Genomic DNA, 19,043 nt, shown 5'->3' with positions numbered 1-19,043 from the left:
TTTTGTTTATATTTTTACCTGTATCAATGTTAGTTTATTTAAAGTTGGTGTGTAGTATATTTATGATTATATTTGTAATGGAGTGTGTATAAGACTAAATTAAATGATTCATATTTAATGATATTTGTAATAATGATGAATTTTAAAAGTCTCACATTAAACTAATAAAAAAATATTAATATAGTCGGGTATTGAGTATTGGGTTTGGGTTTCGCACACTCCCCGTATTCGACTGAGTACCTTCTTCTCCTCCCCATGCCTGATCCCGACCCCGAACCTGATTTAAAATACTCGAACCTGACCATCGGGTACCCATATGTATCGGACATACGAGTACTCATTGTCATCTCTAAATCAAACAACAAAAGAATAATAATTAAATACTAGACAAAATAATATCCATATTACTATAAGTTATAAATAAAAAATTATTAATTTCATTTTTGCACCTATTAAATTAAATAAGAATAAAACCTTCGCAAAAATATTACATAAAACAAATATTTCATATTTAAGTTGCTAAAATTTCTTAAAAAATGATAATTTAAGAAATAAAACTGATATAAAAAAAAAGATGAAATAAAAAAATAGGAACTAATATAAAGTAATAAAAATTTATGAATGAAATAAATTTAAATAGTTTAATTAATGAAAAATAGAGAAAAAATATATTAATATTTAATTAATAAATATATAAATAGAAAATAAAAAATAATTTTATTAATAGAAATTAAATGAGGGGGCGCTTGGTTCAAATAAGGGAATCGGAATAGGAATGGGATTGATAGATGTGTGGAATGAGAATGTGTATGATTGATAGAAGTGTAGTGTTTGGTTATGAGTATTTATCATTCTCAATACTATTGATAGTGTTTGGATATTTTCATTCCCATATTTCTATTTCATTGATAATGTTTAGATTTATTAGAGAGAAATTATTAATATTATTTTGTAATTGAATTAGATTAATATTTTTATTTTTTTATTATATTTTATTTAATTAAAAATACAAAATATTATTATTTTTATATTATAATTGTTTAAAATATATAAAATATTGAAGTATGTTCTAATTTAATAAAATATAAACATCTAATATTTTATTATATTAATTATATATATATATATATTTTAAATATATATAAAAAAATAATTGAATGATTCAATTTTTTTTATTTATAAATAAAAATTATATATTTTTTTAAAATATTATATATTAATAATTAATCAAATAAAATATAATATTTTATTTAATAATATAAACTATAACATTGCATAATATTTTTAATAAAAAATTTTATTAAAATATTTTATATCTAACTTTTCTAATATTTTTTCAATATTTATTTTATATAAAATTGTTATTTTATTTTTAAGTTTTTATATTTTAATTAATTTATTATAATTTTATTATTAATATATAATATATAAATTTATTATATAAAAATAATTTTTTATTATTAGTTATTATAATTATTTTATTTTATTAATTTTATATTATTTAAAATAATTTCTCAATATTATATAAATAATTGAAATAATTTATTTCAATAAATAAATTAAAATTAATTATTATTTTAATTATAAAAGAACGTCTAATATAATTATAAAAGAAAAAATATATATAATATTATAATTATAATTATGAGAGAGAACGTGGGAGAGTGGACATCATGGGAGAGAAAATACATTACAAGGGAATGAGATTCATTCCTCCCAATTTAGAGAGGAATGGATGATTCCTGAGTATCCCGGGAATCAAATCAATGTTCTAGAATGAAACCCATCAACCAAACACTTCATTTTATTCCCTTTCCCAATCCTGAGTACAAAAACCACGTACCAAGCATCCCCTTATTCTTTATTATCTTTCTGATATAGTTATTAGTGAGGTCTATTTCAAAATTTTACCTTATAAAAATTAGTTTTAAGATTGAGTTTATTTTTTTTATAAGAATGTTTTAGATAATATTTTAATAATATATACGTTTAAATGAATTAATTATAAAATTATAAAAAATTAATATATTAATTAATTGATTTGTTGAAGAAGTGAGAGAATAAAATAATATTTAATTTTGTTAGGTAATTTGAAAATACAAATCCGAAAAAGACTTGTCTCACCTAATTATTTCACATTAACTATATGCCAAATACATTTTTTTCAATTTTCTTTCAAATTCTTGGAAACAGCGAAAGATCCTATATATTATCCTCTCCAGCAAATAATTAATTAAACTTAAGAGAGAGAAAGAGCCATGGAAGAAGAATGCACAGAACAACTTGGAGCCCGTTTAATTAGTAAGCTAAAACTAAATAAATGACCTTTTTTTTAATACACTTAGATTCAGAACCAATTTTTTTTATGGGTTTTCCAATTTCCAAACATGGCAATATATTTTCAGCATTATTTTGTAGATAACGAGAAGTTTCTAACTAATAATGAATTTTTCAGTAACATCTAGAGATGACATAATAGATGAGGAGGACCCACCGGAAAATTCACCGGTGGAACAAGTGGCTCTAACCGTTCCGACCGGAGACGACCCATCTCTTCCCGTCGTGACTTTCAGAATGTGGGTTCTGGGTATTATATCGTGCGTTGTTCTTTCTTGTGTCAACCAATTTTTCTGGTACAGATCCGAACCTTTGATTATAAGCTCCATTTCCGCCCAGATCGCCGTCGTGCCTTTAGGGAGGCTTATGGCGGCGAAAATAACGAGGCGTGTCTTCTTAAAGGGAAGTCGATTCGAGTTTACTTTGAATCCTGGTCCATTTAATGTGAAGGAGCATGTGCTGATTACTATCTTTGCAAACTCTGGCTCCGGCATAGTTAACGCCATTCATATTGTAACGGTGGTCAAGGTTTTTTACCGGCGTAATATCTCATTCTTCGTTTCTTTGATCGTTGTTATTACTACTCAGGTAATTATCTATCCTCATGTTCTAACTATATTTATAGTTCATCAATCTTTTTTTTTATTATGCAAATCCAGATCTCATTCCGATTTAAGTCCTTTTTTTTATTTATTTAAATAACCATAATTAAAATATCTCACTCTCTCACTCTTAGAACTAGTTTGATGAATGTGTTATTTGGATTCTTGTGGGTTTTTTTTTTCAAATAAACACCAAATTAGAAAAAAAAACCCACTTTCTATACTCTCCACTCTATATATATTATTCATAAATAATAATAATTTATTTAAATGAAATAATTTAATTTATATTAAAAAAACTATAGGTTAATATTAACTTTTATTAAAATAAATAATTTCATAATTTAATTTATATTAAAATAAAATTTTAAATGTAATAAAATAAATATTATATATATATATATATATATATATATATATATATATATTAATATTAAATTTTATTAATAAACGCAATCTTATGTATCAAAAAATATTTAAATAATTTTCTTTATAAATATTTAATTTAAATGAGGTATATTTATAAATTAATTAATATTTGTTATTCAAATATATTAACTTTATTTTTTAGTATAATTATTTATTTATTTAAATTATTTAAAATTTAAATGTTATATTAGATAATATGGTAGAGTAGGTTATAGTTGGATTTATATTGTGTTTTAGTTTTTATTTAAAATAATTAATAAAAATATTTAAAATGAAATAATTTTAGATATTTATTTATATTAAAATAAGTTTTAAAATGTAATAAAATAAATATTATATATATATATATATATATATATATATATATATATATATTAAAGGGAACTTTTATTAATATAAAATAAAATATTTAAGTATACAATAATTTTGTTATTTATATAGATAAAATTATTAATTAGATATATAAAATGATATTTGAATTTTGTGATAATAACCAGGTAAAATCTCATTAGTCCATTAATCAAAGCCTCTTACTCAAACTCTATTATATTACATTACTCAATTCATTGATTAATATATTAAAATTTATTTTATTTATTTATCATTATATATTAATAACTTTTAAGTCTTTTATTAAAAAAAATACTAATCTCAAAATCATCTCCAATAATTTAAATAACCGGATTATTTAAATAACTCGAATCCAAACAAATTAAGCATATTTGATATATTTTTGTTTTATAATGGGATACAAAAAAGAAAGAAAAAGAAAGGGCACAGCATGTGAAACATTTGATTCATTCCCATTATAGTGGATATCTAATCATTTCTGTTTTCATTAATTTATTTTTTAAAACATTGAGACACTCTTTTATTAATCTCCGATGACGTCATCCAAGACCTTGTGCACAAATGAATGGAAACAAACCAAATTAGTACAAATGTTAGGTTAATGATGGTCATAAGTTAATCAAATTACATATAAAAATGCTTAGATGCAACATGAAGAAAGAAAACTCAACAAATCTTAATCTTAATCATCTTTCAAGTCACCTAATGTTTGATTTTAAGTGAGAAATAATGCATAAATTAAAGGAATTTGAATTACAGGTGCTAGGCTTAGGATGGGCAGGTATATTCAGAAGGTACTTGGTGGAGCCAGCCGCTATGTGGTGGCCATCGAACCTCGTTCAAGTGTCTATATTTCGGTAATTAATACTATCATCTTAAATATTTTAGGACCTTATTTAAATATATTTTCAAATTTAAGATCCTAATTAGCTCTACAATTTTCTTTCCCAATATACAAAATGTAAGTTGTGAGGTAACAATTTCGCTATAAAAACAGGGCTTTGCACGAGAAAGAAGAAAGGTCGAGAAGAAGGTTGACGCGTATTCAGTTCTTCATAATTGTCTTCACTTGTAGCTTTGCTTACTACGTTTTTCCAGGATACATATTTAAAATGTTGACATCACTCTCTTGGGTATGTTGGATATTCCCTAAATCAGTATTAGCCCAACAACTTGGCTCGGGCCTATATGGTCTTAGCCTTGGAGCTTTGGGAATTGATTGGTCAACAATATCATCCTACCTCGGAAGCCCATTAGCAAGTCCATGGTTTGCCACAGCGAATATTGCGGTTGGATTCTTCTTGGTGATGTACGTGCTAACTCCCATAAACTATTGGTTGAATGTCTATAATGCCAAAACATTTCCATTGTTCTCCGATGAACTCTTCAAGAAAAATGGATCGGAGTACAACATTTCAAGCATTGTCAATTCTGACTTTAAGCTTGATCTCAAAACATACAATCAAGAAGGTCCTCTTTATCTTAGCACTTTCTTCGCCATGTCTTATGGAGTAGGATTTGCTACCATTGCCGCAATTGTTGTGCATGTGTTGTTGTTTCATGGCCGGTAATAGTAACCAAACTCTTTGTATTATATTTTCCCATTTTCCTCTCATGATTATTATATTCATGCAAACAGGGAAATATGGGAGCAATCAAGGTATAGTTATAAAGAAAAAAAATTGGACATACATACAAAGTTGATGAATGGTTACAAACAAGTTCCCCAATGGTGGTTTTTGGTGATACTTGTGGTCAATATGGGAGCTGCAATCTTTGTGTGTGAATACTACAATGAACAGCTCCAATTGCCATGGTGGGGAGTTCTTCTTGCTTGCACCATTGCATTTGTTTTCATTCTTCCTATAGGTGTCATTACTGCCATATCAAATCAGGTAATCTATTTTTTTATGTTGATTATTATAGAGACATGCCAATAGTACTTTTTTCGACGTTTAATTCATCATTTCTAATTTTACCGACGCTTAATAACCGATGGTAATTAAGTGCCGGAAATAGTAACATTTAGTGTAGTTACTAGTTAGTGCCACCTAAGCCATGAAAATGCATTGTCAACACAACGATGCCATGTTTTTTCCATGTGACGTGCCAAGTAGACAAAAGGAGCATACGGGAAGATCATGCATAGCATATCACAACTTCAGAAAGAGAAATGGGATATAATTAAATAATGTAGGAATATATTTTAAAGATTAGGCACATTATAAATAATATTTTTATGTTCTTGGTCTATCTCAAACTTTGATCGATATTTTGACATCACCATGGCTAAATGTATATATTATGATTTGTTTAAACAGTTAATTTTGTTGAACATCCTGTCGGAGTACATAATTGGGTATTTGTACCCTGGATATCCAGTGGCAAATATATGTTTTGAGGTTTATTGTGGAGTGAGCATGGCTCAAGCCATCATATTCCTTCAAGACTTAAAACTCGGTCACTACATGAAAATCCCTCCGAGAAATATGTTTGTGGCACAGGTAGATACATACACACTGTTTAATCTCGTAGCTTAATTTTTTTTTTTAATTGCACTTGCATTTTAAATAATAGTAGGATTCATGAAAATGCAGATTCTAGGAGTATTGATATCTGTGATAGTGCACTTGAGCACAGCTTGGTGGTTGATTGAAACTATTCCCGATATATGTCAATCCTCCTCCTCTATTTGGACATGTCCAACCGACACTGTCTACTACGATTCCACTGTCATTTGGGGCTTGATCGGTCCCCGACGCATATTCGGAAGTCAAGGCACTTATAGGGCCATCAACTGGTTCTTTCTAGGTGGAGCCGTTGCTCCTATGATTGTATGGTTAGCACACAAGGTACTCTTTATATAGTAAATGATATATGCATTCTAGTTCTACAAAAATTGTATTAGAATATCACTAATTTTGAAATCTTTCAATTAAATACCATTTTTTTTTGTTAAAACCTAATTTTAATATAGTAGTTTGCGTGAGTTTAAACGGATAAAATATAGTTTAAAATTGATTCGTATCAAAATACATTCATAGTTTAAAAGTTATATAATTGAAAAACAGATTAGTACCTTTAAGGACGGATATTAATTGTAACTAATACATTTATAAAGTAACTATAAATTCTCATATTTGATTATAGAGATTTCCGGAGAAGAAGTGGATTAGACTAATCAACATGCCGATATTGATCGGTGCGACAGTAAAGATGCCACCAGCATCGGCTGTTAATTACACATCATGGATCCTTGTAGGGTTCTTGTCGGGGTTCGTGGTCTATCGAACCCGACCAGAGCTATGGAAGAGGTATAATTATGTGTTATCTGGTGCGTTGGATGCTGGGTTGGCATTTATGGCTGTGTTGTTGTACTTGTGCCTTGGAATGGAAGGGATAAGTCTTGATTGGCCGGGGAATGATCTCGATGGTTGTCCTTATGCTAAATGTCCTACAGCCAAAGGTATCAAGGTAGATGGTTGCCCGGTTGTCTATTAGCTAGGTTCTGGCGATTTACAATTTGAATATGCACGGTGAACCTAATCCAAAATTGGATTCCTGATCGAATCAAACCTCTTTTTTTGTTTCTCATCATGTTCTAATTGTTGTTTTTTAGAACGTGGGATTTACTTTCTTAAAGATTATAAGTTTCTAGATTATTAGAGTACTCAATCTTTTGATACATTGATATTTTCCTATTACTTATATTTTGAATAATTAAAATTGTAATCACATATAATTGTTGATATTTGATAAAAATAAATGTTTCATTAATTGTTAAACAAAAAGGTTTCATATTGTTGATACTAAAATTTGAATTTTTGTATATTTATTTTAAATGATTAGTTTTTTTTATTTATTTATAAAATATTTTAAAATAAGATAATATTAAAATTTTAATCTAGCAACGTAAATAAAATGTCGCTAAAAGTTAACAGTTATGGTATTAAAATATTAAAACATATATGATATTTACAAATCTTCGAATATGTATTGAGATACACAAGCCGCATTTCTATGATTTATCTGCGCATAAAAATACGCCCGGTATTTAATTACTGACGCTATTTCTTTGGACAAAATTAAGTCTCTATGTATTTGTGTCACTTTTATATACGCCGCAAAAGGCCTTTTTTTTCCTTTGTTACAAGTGGGAACAATTCAAGGACTGAATTCCCTGTTGTTTACATGAACCATATAGTCACATCTAATAATAATATAAACTTATGAAAAAACTACGCCTAGAGAGAGAGTTTACTCTAGAGACTTTTTTCTCACTTCGGACACGATCGAAAAAATCACCGCCGGCGGCACCTTCAATGTCGGAATAGTCTCAAAATTCTCCTGATGGTGCGTCTCTATCCCCTGCAATCTGACCGAAGGGATTTCAATTTCATTGGAGGAATCGGGAGAAATCGCGTTTTTACTATTTGGATAAAAAATCTTCATTGGACTCCTGCCGCGACCGAGCGTCCTCCTTGGAAGCCGGCCGCCTCCTTCCTTCGCCTTCTGGTCGATTGTCACGCATCTTATGGCTCGCTGAAGCATGTAGCAGATCGACGCCGGTTGTCACTTTGCCGGGCTGTCGGAAGTATAGCGTCGTCAACCCTTGTCGGGACCTTCTACTCACTGCGAACTGGTTCAACTTCTCCTCTCGTGTATCGTTTACAGATTTGTCGAGGTCTAGGCCTTGTCTTCAGTCCTCACCGTGGAGGTCGTAGGTCGGACCCAGGTGCACTTCCACTTCGCCTTTTGATTCATTCGTCCACTTCACATAACTGTTGTAGCACTCATTGTGTTGTGGTTCCATTGTAGACTATCATCTCTAAAGGATAGTCTATCTCATGACCGGCTCACACTCGTCCGGTGTCATAACTCGGGCAAGAGGTGCTATCCTCAATCACCCATCTAGCTTGGAGAAGGTGCTCCCCGGTCCCTTGACAAGCAACAGTTCAGGGAGGGCTAGAGTGTCGTTGAAATCCTAGGGTAAACAGCGCAGGTCAATCAAAAGTAGTTCTGTGGGTGATGGAAGCTTAGGCTCTTCTTAATTCAATGTTAAACAAGCTCCAAGTAAGTCTCCTTTACCCCTTGACCCGCATTCTGAAGCATGTTATGCTTTAAGTCCTACCGGGACCCTGTGTTGATAATTGTTTAGGTACTGCTAGGAAATTGTGTGATGGTGTGCTTGATAATTGTTTAGGTTCTAATAGGATTCTACAGTCTAGGAATGCTAGTGATTGCGGAATTAGGAATGATAATAACCCTTTTTATGTTGATGAAGTGCTATCTCTGAATGCATTGGGAGTTACTGCTACACAGGTTGATTTATTTGATCCTAGTTCTAGTCTCTACACCTTTGATACACCATCTGAAATCCTTCATGCACCCCCCTATAATCTGTCATGTTGAGCCTTCGGTTCTTACTGAGGTGTTATGTTCATCTGGGCCTAAACTGTCTGTTGTTTCGAAGTTTGGGGTTATTCCGGTCTGCCCTGTGGGTCTTGAACCTATCAGGTCCTCTTTGGGTGCTCTTGTGGGCTTTGTTGCGGCTGGGTCTGAAACAGTTGGAGTGGGTCCTATCGGGTCGTTTTTGGGTGCTCCTATGGGCTATGTCACGACTGGGTCTGAAACAACCTGTAGTTTTGATGCTTCTGGGCCTGGTGGGGTGGTTGCTCCGTTGGGTTTTATTGTAGTCGGATCGGGTGTCGTGCCTGGTGATGTTTTGAATGCAAGTTCTGGTTGCAATTTGATATCGGGTAATGTCAACTTGGATGATGTCTTGTTGGCTAGGTCTGGATGTAATCTGGGGTTGAGGGTTAGTGTTGAGCAGGGTTCAAGTGCTAAGGTTTCAGGTTCTGCTGATGCTATTGGGCCTGGTTCCACTGGATGCAGTTTGGGTGCGGATTATTTCAAGTTTGATGTTGTGTTGATAGCAGGGTCTGGGTATAATCTGGGTTTAAGTGATGGCAACTCTGGTCATATTAGCGTTGGTCCTGGTAGTGTGCGGAGGTTTGCTGTTTCAGGTGTTAAGTTGGATCGATGTGCTGAGGTTTCAAGTCTTTCTGATGCATCTGGAATCGGTGGGGGTGATGTTTGCTTGATATTGTTGATCAGCTTAGTTCTGGTGCTGTTGATGCTATCAGGTCTGCTGGTTCTGCTTGTTTAGTGTCCGGATGCTATGGAGTGCTAGTTAAGGCTGGGATTCCTGACTCAGTTTATAATGCTTGCGGTCCCAGCTCTAGGTCTAATGAGCATCTTCTTTCAAGTCATGTCCTTGGTCTGGACCGGTCTATTATGTTGAATATTGTTCCTGTTGAACATCCTGTTATGAGGATAATGGATAACCAGTTGTTTGATTCTGAGGATGTTCCTAACACTAATGTCGTTTGTCTAACCATGGACCTGTCTGCGATGAATGTTGGTCCTAACATATCTGATGAGCCTAATTCTAAGGCTTGTCGGGGTTCTTCTGATACTGTGTCTTGTTTGGAACATGGGTCCTCTTTTGTGCCTAGTGCTGTTCATAATTTCGTGTTGCTCGCTGAGGATTTCCCCCTTGCTTATGACATGGGACTTGCTGCTTTTGTCAAGAATGCTAGCCCTGGTCTTGGAACTATTTCTGCAAATCCTACTGGGCTGGTTGGTAGCGGTGCTTATACTATTGATCCTTCTGCGTTAAAGATCTTGCCTGATTTTCCTAAGGCTACTTCTGCTGTCGTTAAATCTTGTGAAGAAATGTTGGACCCTGACTTTATTGATGGTGATAAAACAGATCATGCCATTCCTAGAGCTAGAACAAAAAGGATGAATAAAAAGCTGAGAAGGAGGTTGAAATAGTTTGGTTCTAGTTCCCGGTCGAATGGCTCTGTCTGCTGGTTTCCCGATTCCTATTCCTGGGCTTGTGTGCTCTACTGTCGTTGTCACTCGGTCTCCTGTCCCCATTGTCTCAATTCAGCCTGGGAATGAATCTGATCCTGGTTTCATGGAGACTATAATCTCTACTGCTCACACTTCAACATCACATCTTAGCCTCGATCCTATAATTCGATTTGTTGACTCTACACATGACATATTACTGCAGACCACTACGGGTAAACAATCTTCACAGGCTGATGCCGTCTTATCCCGGTCCTCATGTTCTAAAACATCTGATAGTGTAGGTTTGTGCACAAATTCTAGTTTTTCTGGGTCAATTGAGATCAATAACAGTAAATCGAAGGCTAGGAGGAAGAAATCAAAAAACGGGTGAACATTGATCTTATGGAGAATGTAATTGCTGCGCTTGATTCAATTAACAATTGTCATGGGGATGAAGACACTACGTCTTATTTGGAATTAGATGGTGCAATTATTGGTGAATCTGAATCTCATATGTCCAAGCTGCAGAATCCTAATACGCAGCAGGTTTTCTACAACAAGCCTTGTTCCAGACCTGCAACAAGTCAAGGTGTTTGTACTGTTAATATGTCCAACTCAACTGGTTTTGAATTTTCTGATTCTGTTGAAGAAAGATAATGTGATGTTTTAATTGTTGAATTCAAGTTAACTAACAAAAAAAGATGGGATTGATGCTAGTCCCTCCACTCTAGTTTTTACCCCTGATCCTGTCCCCAATGTAAATTCGGCTGCTGATTTTGAAATTCCAAACCTGGGGTCTGATTATATTGGAATTTATTCTCCTCTTTTTGATAATGACGTTGAGTCAATGGTTCATGATGGGAAAGGTTCACAGCAATCTGTAACTATGGATGAGAATGGTCCATGGCTGAAGTCTAACCAAAGTAAAAGGGTGAGACCTCAAACTGGAGGGACATATACTAATGTTGATATTCTGTTAAGGGTTGGGTCTGCTAACATTGCACCTGTTGGTAGTAAACGGGTTAGGTGGGATGAAAAAATTAATAATGGGCATACAGAAGGGGTTGCCCCGATTGGGTCTACACCTGAAGCTAGATGTAAGGCTTCTAAAGAAGATGCTTCTCATGTTTAGAGTCAACCAAAGCCTACTGGAGGTCCAAAACCTGCTGAAGCTGACGCTACTTGGGGGGTCACTAAAAATGAGATCTCTAAATTAACTGGGTTACGAAATCAAATTAGAAAGAAGCTGTCTCAGATTAGACGACAAGAGATTGTCATGGCTAGGGATCGATGTGATATGCTTAATGTTCAATTTAATGCTCATTATATGTGGAACTGGAACCTTTTTTTAATAAGGACCAGTATGATATTGTTGTAAATTGGTCGGTTGATTTCATTAAAGAGGTCTTCAAATGCCCCAAAGCCCAAGTTTATTCTGTTAGAGATAATCCCAACAAGTCTTGGCAAAAAGGCAACGTTTAGAATAATTCAACCACCCCGGACCCTAAGAAAGGGAAGTTCAATATTGACACTACTTCTTTGGTAGCAATTACCCTTGATCAGCCATACAAATTCAAACTTCCTCCTCAAGTTGAAGAAACATGTGTCAAGGCTTGGGAGTCCGTTTTAGTGGGTCATTTTATGGGTAACACAAAGGTCCAATTCAACATTGTTAGAAATTATTTGCTAGAATTATGGGAAAAGAGTGGGCTTGAGAGGGTGACCATTAATGATTTTGGGTTTTATTTTCTGAATTTCTGCAATGGAAGTGAGCTCCAAGATATTATAACTGCGGAATATGCCTTCATCAGAAATCGCAGGTTCAAAATTTATAAATGGACTGAAACACTTAATACAAATTGCAAGCTTCCTGAAATTGAGGAGATCTGGGTTCAACTCAAGAATGTTCCTCCACATATATGCAATCCCGTTGGGCTAGCTTATGTTGCCAGCATGCTTGGGAAACCGTTGTCGTTTGATCCAGCCATGGAAGGTTATGAAAGGACCTCGGTGACCAGGGTCTGTGTGGAAATACATCCGGCCAGTAGTCTACCTTTGAAGCTTGAAATGCAGGACAGATTGGGAAATGTTTTTAATATTGGAGTGTAGTATGAGTGGAGACCAAATCGTTGTATCCGATGCATCACTTTTACCCACTCTATCAAAAACTGCCCTATCAATAATGCTTGCTCTCCCAACAATGCTAATCACTCTAATTCTCGTGCCCCCTCTTCAGAAGCTGAATCATCTCAACAGCCTGATCCGAACCATATTAATACGCCCCAGGTCGGGAGCTTTGGCAACCGGTCTTATGCTGACACGGCTGATGCTGATAGGGTCAATGATCTGTTTAGGGTTTTGAAGTCTGGGAGGATTGTAGGTATTGGTGCTGGAAATGAAATAGTCGTTGGTCTGAATAAATTCTTAAAATCTGGGAAACTAGTTAGCATTGGTGTTAAAGCTAAGGGTAAGTTAAGTCTGAAGCATTTGATGAAACAGAACTGGGTTAAAGCTAAGAAAGCGATTGTCAAGCGTGATTGGGCTAATAACAAGGTTAGGAGTCATGGCAAGTTGAATGTTCAGATATTGGACCTAATAGTTCATGCTCCTGGTCATACTGTGAGTGGAGGTCTAATGGCTAATACTAGCACTTTAAATGCTAGAGGGTTAGCTCAAATGCAAGTTGACAAGGAAACCTTTGGCCTGAAAATTAAGAAAAAGAAGCAGCTCAAACATGTTTGGGTGCAAAAGAGAACTATGAATGAGAATGGTCACTCTCTCGGCAAGGATTGTGTTCCTCCATGTCAGAATGTTGGGTATGATCGGCAAAACAATTATGCTAAGACCGTTTTTTGTGCTGATAAGGATGTTAGTATTTAGTGCCTTGATGAATTTATATAGAATCGAGGATCTATTCAGCGGGACCGCATGCTAGCCATTAAGGACTTTGAGGGTCATTATTAGAATCTTGTCTTAAGGTCAGAAGCTGTTGTTTCTGGTGGCAATCCTAACCTTCATGGGCATGAGCTCCCATCAACATTAAATCCTCTTATGAATGATGTTGGATTTGATATTTTAGGAATTGCTAAGGTCTCTAGCCGTGAAAGCATTAGGATTTCTGATAAGACCGAGGTTGGCTTGTGAACTGATGTCACCCCTCGGTCTGAAGGTACTAATTGGGCTAGTATTGCTATTATGGAGGATAAGTTTGACATTGCTGGTTGTGATCTGCATAAGCAAAGGGTTGAGCTTCAGCAGGTTCTAAGCAGTAATGATCTGACTGAGTCAATAAATAGTGAAAGCCGCACGGTTGGTCATGAGATTGATGGTTCTGAATTTGGTCGATCTGAGATTGGGTTGGTTGCTCCTAAAGCTGATTTGGCTGGTTATAATGGGTTGGCTGAAATTGATAATGCAAGGTCGGATGGGTCCTTTGAGTTGGCATTGGCAGATCGGTCTAATTCTGGGTTTGTTGTCTCAAAGGCTGATTTGGCTAGGCATACTGCTACTCCTAATATTGATGGGTCTGTTGGATATGAAGGGGTTGATCTGAATGAATCTGGGTCGGGTTTACTTAGAATTCCTATTGCTGATCCTATCTCAATAGATATGTGTGCTGGAAACAAATTTGACAACCATGAGCATCATGTTGACTTAACAGGCAGAAACTTGATTGAATGTGGTTCTCATTCCTCCAGCAAGCCTAGCGTTGATGTTAATCACTATGTGGCTATTGATGAAAGCAAAGACAATGATTCCTATGGGTTTTCTGAAGGCGAAAACAGTGTTGAGGGGGATAACAGAATGGTTAGAAGTCTTGCTAGCTGTAGCGACGTTGAAATTCAGGAGTCCAACCCATATATCCATTAATGAATATTATGATATGGAACATACGGGACCTCAATGATCCTATCAAATGCAAGGAAATTCGTAGAATCATTGAGGAGCATAAGCTTACTATTTTAGGTATTCTTGAAACTAAGATAAAGAACCGCAATGTTGATCGCATCAAATGCCTTTGTATGGGAAACAATTGGAATATTTTACACAATTCTAACAGCAGAACTGGCAGAATCTGGGTTGTCTGGAACAGTGATGTGTCTGACATCAAGATGATCTACTCCTCTGATCAAGTTATTATGGTTGAAGTTAAAAGTAAAGTTGACGATAATCTTTTTCGTTTGGCTATTGTTTATGCCTGTAATTCGGGGTCGGATAGGAGGATTTTATGGAGCTATCTAAAAGCCAAGATTATTGATGAGGATCCTTGGGCTGTTATTGGGGATTTCAACGTTACTAGATTTGAAAATGAAAGGAGTTCTGAATCTGATATCACCCAAGACATGATAGACTTAAATGAGTGTATTCGTGACATTGGGTGTGTCGAACCAACCAACTCCGGCAACCTGTTTATTTAGTCATCTACGAGGGGTGATGAACAAATTAGAAAGAGAAGAATTGACAGGGGTCTTATTAACTCGACTTGGGTTGCTAAGTTTCCTAGAAGCCATATTCATATTCATAACCCGAGAATCTCTGATCACTGTCCACTTAAGCTCTATTGGGAAAAGAAAAAGGGAGTGAAGCGTCCTTTTATGTTCTTCAACTTTTGGATGGATAATGATAAGTTTAAAGACATTCTCCATGAGGTCTGGAACACTCGCGTGGATGGCTCCAATATATTTTGGGTGTCGGAGAAATTGAGACTTCTTAAGAATCGGCTCACTAAATTTGTTTATAAAAAAATCAGCAACATTTCTAAAAGAGTCATGGCTGCGAGGGCTGATCTTGAGGAGGTTCAATCCCGCTTTCTTCATGAGGACATTGATGATCTCCTTCGGGATGAGGAAAAATATGCTTTTGCTTCTTTTAGAGAACTCAGTTCTATGGAGAAGAGTTTTATAAGACAGAAATCGAGATAGAAGTGGGTTTCTCTTGGGGACAAGAATACAGCTTTCTTTTATCGGAAGTGTTCTTCCAGAAATCTTCGAAACAACGTTCATAGACTCAAGAAGGATAGTGGGGACTTTGTGCATGGACAAGAGCAAATTCAGAACTTGGCTGTCCAATTCTACCGTGGGCTTATGGGTACTAATACCGGGCAGCATCTTAGTCACCTCAACACGCTTTATCAGATTATTGACAAGAGAATCTCTTTTGAGGATAGTTGGAATCTTATAAATATTGTGTCAATGGATGAAGTCAGAAAGGCTCTCGCGAGTATCAATGGTAATAAGAGCCCCGGGCCTGATGGTTTCAATGTGGAATATTTTAAGGTCAATTGGGATATTGTGGGTAATGACATTACAGAAGGGGTGCTTGAATTTTTTCGTAATAGGAAAATGTTAACCCAATGGAATGTCACTATGCTTAATCTTATACCAAAAAATTTCATGCCTGAAAAAAATCCAAGACTTTCGCCCCATTTCTTATTGTAATGTTGTGTATAAAATCATTTCCAAAATTCTTGCTAAGCGCTTTCAAAGAGTTATTTCTAAGTTAGTGAGTTAGAACAATCTGCATTTATTCCCGATAGGTCCATATCGCATAACATTCTTCTAATGCAAAATCTTATTAAGGGTTATGGGAGAAGGAAGATTTCACCTCAGGTTGCATTTAAAATTGATATTCGCAAGGCTTTTGATTCTGTTAAATGGGGAACTATTCATGACTTTCTTGTTGTTTCTAGTTTTCCTAGAATATCTAATTATTGGATTATGTAGTGTATCTCTACCTCTCACTTTGTTGTCTGCGTTAATGGTGTACACGGGAGCTATTTCAAGGGCGAAAATGGTGTGAAGTAGGGTGATCCTCTCTTCTTACATCTTCGTATTGATCATGGAGGTATTTGAGAGTGTCTTAACGACATTCCGAAAGAATCGCCATTACACTTTCCACCCTTTCTACGAGGAGGAGAACATCACCCATCTTTGTTTTGTAGACGACCTATTTTTGCTTGCACATGCTGATGTTGAGACCATTCAAACTATAAAAGATGCGCTTATATTTTTTTCTGATGTTACAGGTTTATCAATTAATGTAGATAAGAGTGCAGCGTTCTATGGTGGTGTTGATGATGAGACAAAGGCAAGGATACAAGACATTATGGGCATCTCTGAAGGGTTATTTCCGGTACGTTATTTGGGTATTCCTCTCACAACAAGGCAGATCCAAGTTATTCACTGTAGGCCGCTCATTGAAAAGGTCAAGACCGTCATTATGGGTTGGGCGGCTAAGAAGCATTCGTATGCGGGCATAATCAGGTTGGTTGGAAGCGTGGTCATGAGGTTAATTGGATATTGGTCTCAACAAATTGTTCTCCCGAAAAAAGTTATGAAAGAGCTGGACACCATTATGCGTAACTTTATTTGGGGAAGCCAAGGTCTTGGGGGCAAGAAAGTCAAGTGGACTGACGTTTGTAAACCGAAAGACAAAGGTGATATTGGGCTGAGGAACTGGGCCGTTACTTATAAACATCTTTGGGCGTTGCAAACAAAACAAGATTCCTTATGGGTCAAATGGGTGCACTCTAGGTTCTTGAAGTGTGAATTGAGCATTTGGACTTGTAGAATTACAAGCGACATAACTTGGTCTTTGAAGAAGATTTTAAAACTAAAAAACAGTATTGATTTGATCTTTTATATTCGTCTTGGAGATGGACGTGGCACTCTCTTTTGGCACGACCCTTGGTTCGAAAATCGACCGCAGATCATTAAAGAGGAATTCCGAGGATTGAGAATTAGAAAGGATTGTGCGGCTGCCATGATTTGCGATATTAATGTTGGGCTTTGGCTTCAATTATTAGACGGGTTCCGGAAGGAAGACGAGTATTAGATTATTTGAGTAGTATCCGTCTAAGTAATAGGGCTGATGTTCACTCTTGGGTAGCTGAGGAGGATGGTAAATTTAAGTCGAGTATGGTTTGGAATGCTATAAGAGAAATATGTCAAATTGTCAATTGGGCTGCTCTCGTTTGGTCTTCAAAGGTTATTCCGAGGCATTTTTTCATCCTTTGGTTGGCTTTCCGTGGTAGACTTAGTACCCGTGATCGTATTCTTGCTTATATGGATATTCCGGACGCCAATTGTGTTCTTTGTAGTGGGTTTGCGGAGTCCATTGATCATCTTTTGGGTGACTGTTTTTTGCTAAGTCTATTTGGAATCTTTTCACTTTAGCCATGGGAATTGTGATATTTCCGGGGTCTTGGGAGGATATAAAAGTTGCTGCCCAAGTCTTATCTAAAGGTAGTATATTTCATGCTAACGTCTTTAAGTGTGGGTTTGCTGCCATCGTTTATCATTTGTGGGCCGAGAGAAATGCTAGAGTTTTTGGTAGAGTTTGTTGAAACATTGATCATGTGTGGAGTGACATTGTATTTAATTGTGGTGCGCTAATTAGAACGTGGAGGCGGGTTCCTAAAGGCGAGCGGGAATGGGTCTTTTGTCGCGAATGGAAAGTCAATTATGATGAAGTCACATCTTTTAAATGCTTTAAGGCTAGCTAGTTTTTTATGTTTTGTTTGTAAGTCATGTGTGTTGCTTGGTTAGAATTGTTTGTTTCTTGAATTTTAAAACTTTCTAGGTTTGTTAGAAAGTTAGAGGAAACTATGTCCGTTTTCTTTCCCGTTTTGGGATTTTAATGAAATGACACTAAGTCGTTTTCCCAAAAAAAAAAATTTAAAAAAATATAAACTTAAAGAGGCAAAGATTAATATTTGTTGAAAGTACATTGAAAGCTCTTGATTTTTTAATCTTATAACTTTAGAACAACACATTGATCCAGGTCTATATGTATGTGATGAAGGGCCACGTGAGATGAGATATTGAGTCGAAAGTGATATTGACGGTTGTTCAAATGTGCTCGGATTAAAGGTAACAAAAGCATTTGTGGGATAGATGATTTAATTGAATCATATAAGACATTAAATCGAGGAACAACAAAGAGGAACGCCATAAGTTTAGAACAAATGTGAACATGATAAAGAGTAATGCTCTAGATCAAACTCGAAAAAGAGTACGTAAGGAATTTAAAAGTTTCTTGTAATTGCATTTGAACTTTGAGAACAATTACAAGCTGAATGTTTGATAATATTTCAATTGGAATACTAAAGCTTAACCCAATTTATCGTGTTGATGAATTTATTTGATATATTTCAATTGGAATACTAAAGTTTAACCCAATCTATCATGTTGATGAATTTATTTGTTTTTTTCTTTGTTATCGCTTTCTTCTTATCCATTATTCTAAGGTAGATTAACATACTAGAGATGATGATTTATGCGATCTTGTTCAGATTTGGTGTTTCTATTTTCATCTATGTATCACACAAATAACTATTGAAAATTTAAATATTGGTCATATCTCTAGAAAAATCTCATATCAATATTATGAAGTAGGTACCATGCAAAATCTTTGCCTTGGCATAATCAAATTTTTAGACATGGGTAACAATTTATTTTTCTT

At 35.0% G+C, this 19,043-nt stretch overlaps 2 protein-coding genes across 2 annotated transcripts; both read left to right on the top strand.

Annotated features, from left to right (window-relative positions):
• The first annotated feature begins 2,442 nt into the window (after nucleotides 1-2,442).
• Nucleotides 2,443-7,400, top strand: LOC124939656 (oligopeptide transporter 7-like). The gene is made up of 7 exons (XM_047480114.1): nucleotides 2,443-2,925; nucleotides 4,479-4,576; nucleotides 4,717-5,286; nucleotides 5,359-5,614; nucleotides 6,041-6,223; nucleotides 6,317-6,571; nucleotides 6,870-7,400. The coding sequence occupies exons 1-7, from the start codon at nucleotides 2,443-2,445 to the stop codon at nucleotides 7,218-7,220; spliced, it is 2,196 nt and encodes a 731-aa protein (XP_047336070.1). The 3' UTR covers nucleotides 7,221-7,400.
• Nucleotides 7,401-17,497: 10,097 nt separating this feature from the next.
• LOC124939638 lies at nucleotides 17,498-17,925 on the top strand. Its single transcript, XM_047480098.1, has 2 exons — nucleotides 17,498-17,711; nucleotides 17,756-17,925. The coding sequence occupies exons 1-2, from the start codon at nucleotides 17,498-17,500 to the stop codon at nucleotides 17,923-17,925; spliced, it is 384 nt and encodes a 127-aa protein (XP_047336054.1).
• Nucleotides 17,926-19,043: the final 1,118 nt, after the last annotated feature.

The sequence above is a fragment of the Impatiens glandulifera genome, chromosome 1 (genome assembly GCF_907164915.1).
Source record: "Impatiens glandulifera chromosome 1, dImpGla2.1, whole genome shotgun sequence".
In the NCBI taxonomy this organism is placed as follows: Eukaryota; Viridiplantae; Streptophyta; class Magnoliopsida; order Ericales; family Balsaminaceae; genus Impatiens; species Impatiens glandulifera.
The sequence above is the reverse complement of the archived record's forward strand: the minus strand, read 5'-3'. Positions and strand labels throughout refer to the sequence as shown.

Bases quoted from the DNA above. Each gene is read 5' to 3' on its own strand.
- LOC124939656 (XM_047480114.1), top strand. From the start codon at position 2,443: ATGAATTTTTCAGTAACATCTAGAGATGACATAATAGATGAGGAGGAC. The intron at 2,926-4,478 runs GTAATTATCTAT...TTTGAATTACAG, and splicing joins TCGTTGTTATTACTACTCAG to GTGCTAGGCTTAGGATGGGC. The intron at 6,224-6,316 runs GTAGATACATAC...ATGAAAATGCAG, and splicing joins GAAATATGTTTGTGGCACAG to ATTCTAGGAGTATTGATATC.
- LOC124939638 (XM_047480098.1), top strand. From the start codon at position 17,498: ATGGTTTGGAATGCTATAAGAGAAATATGTCAAATTGTCAATTGGGCT. The intron at 17,712-17,755 runs GTGACTGTTTTT...TTTTCACTTTAG, and splicing joins GTCCATTGATCATCTTTTGG to CCATGGGAATTGTGATATTT.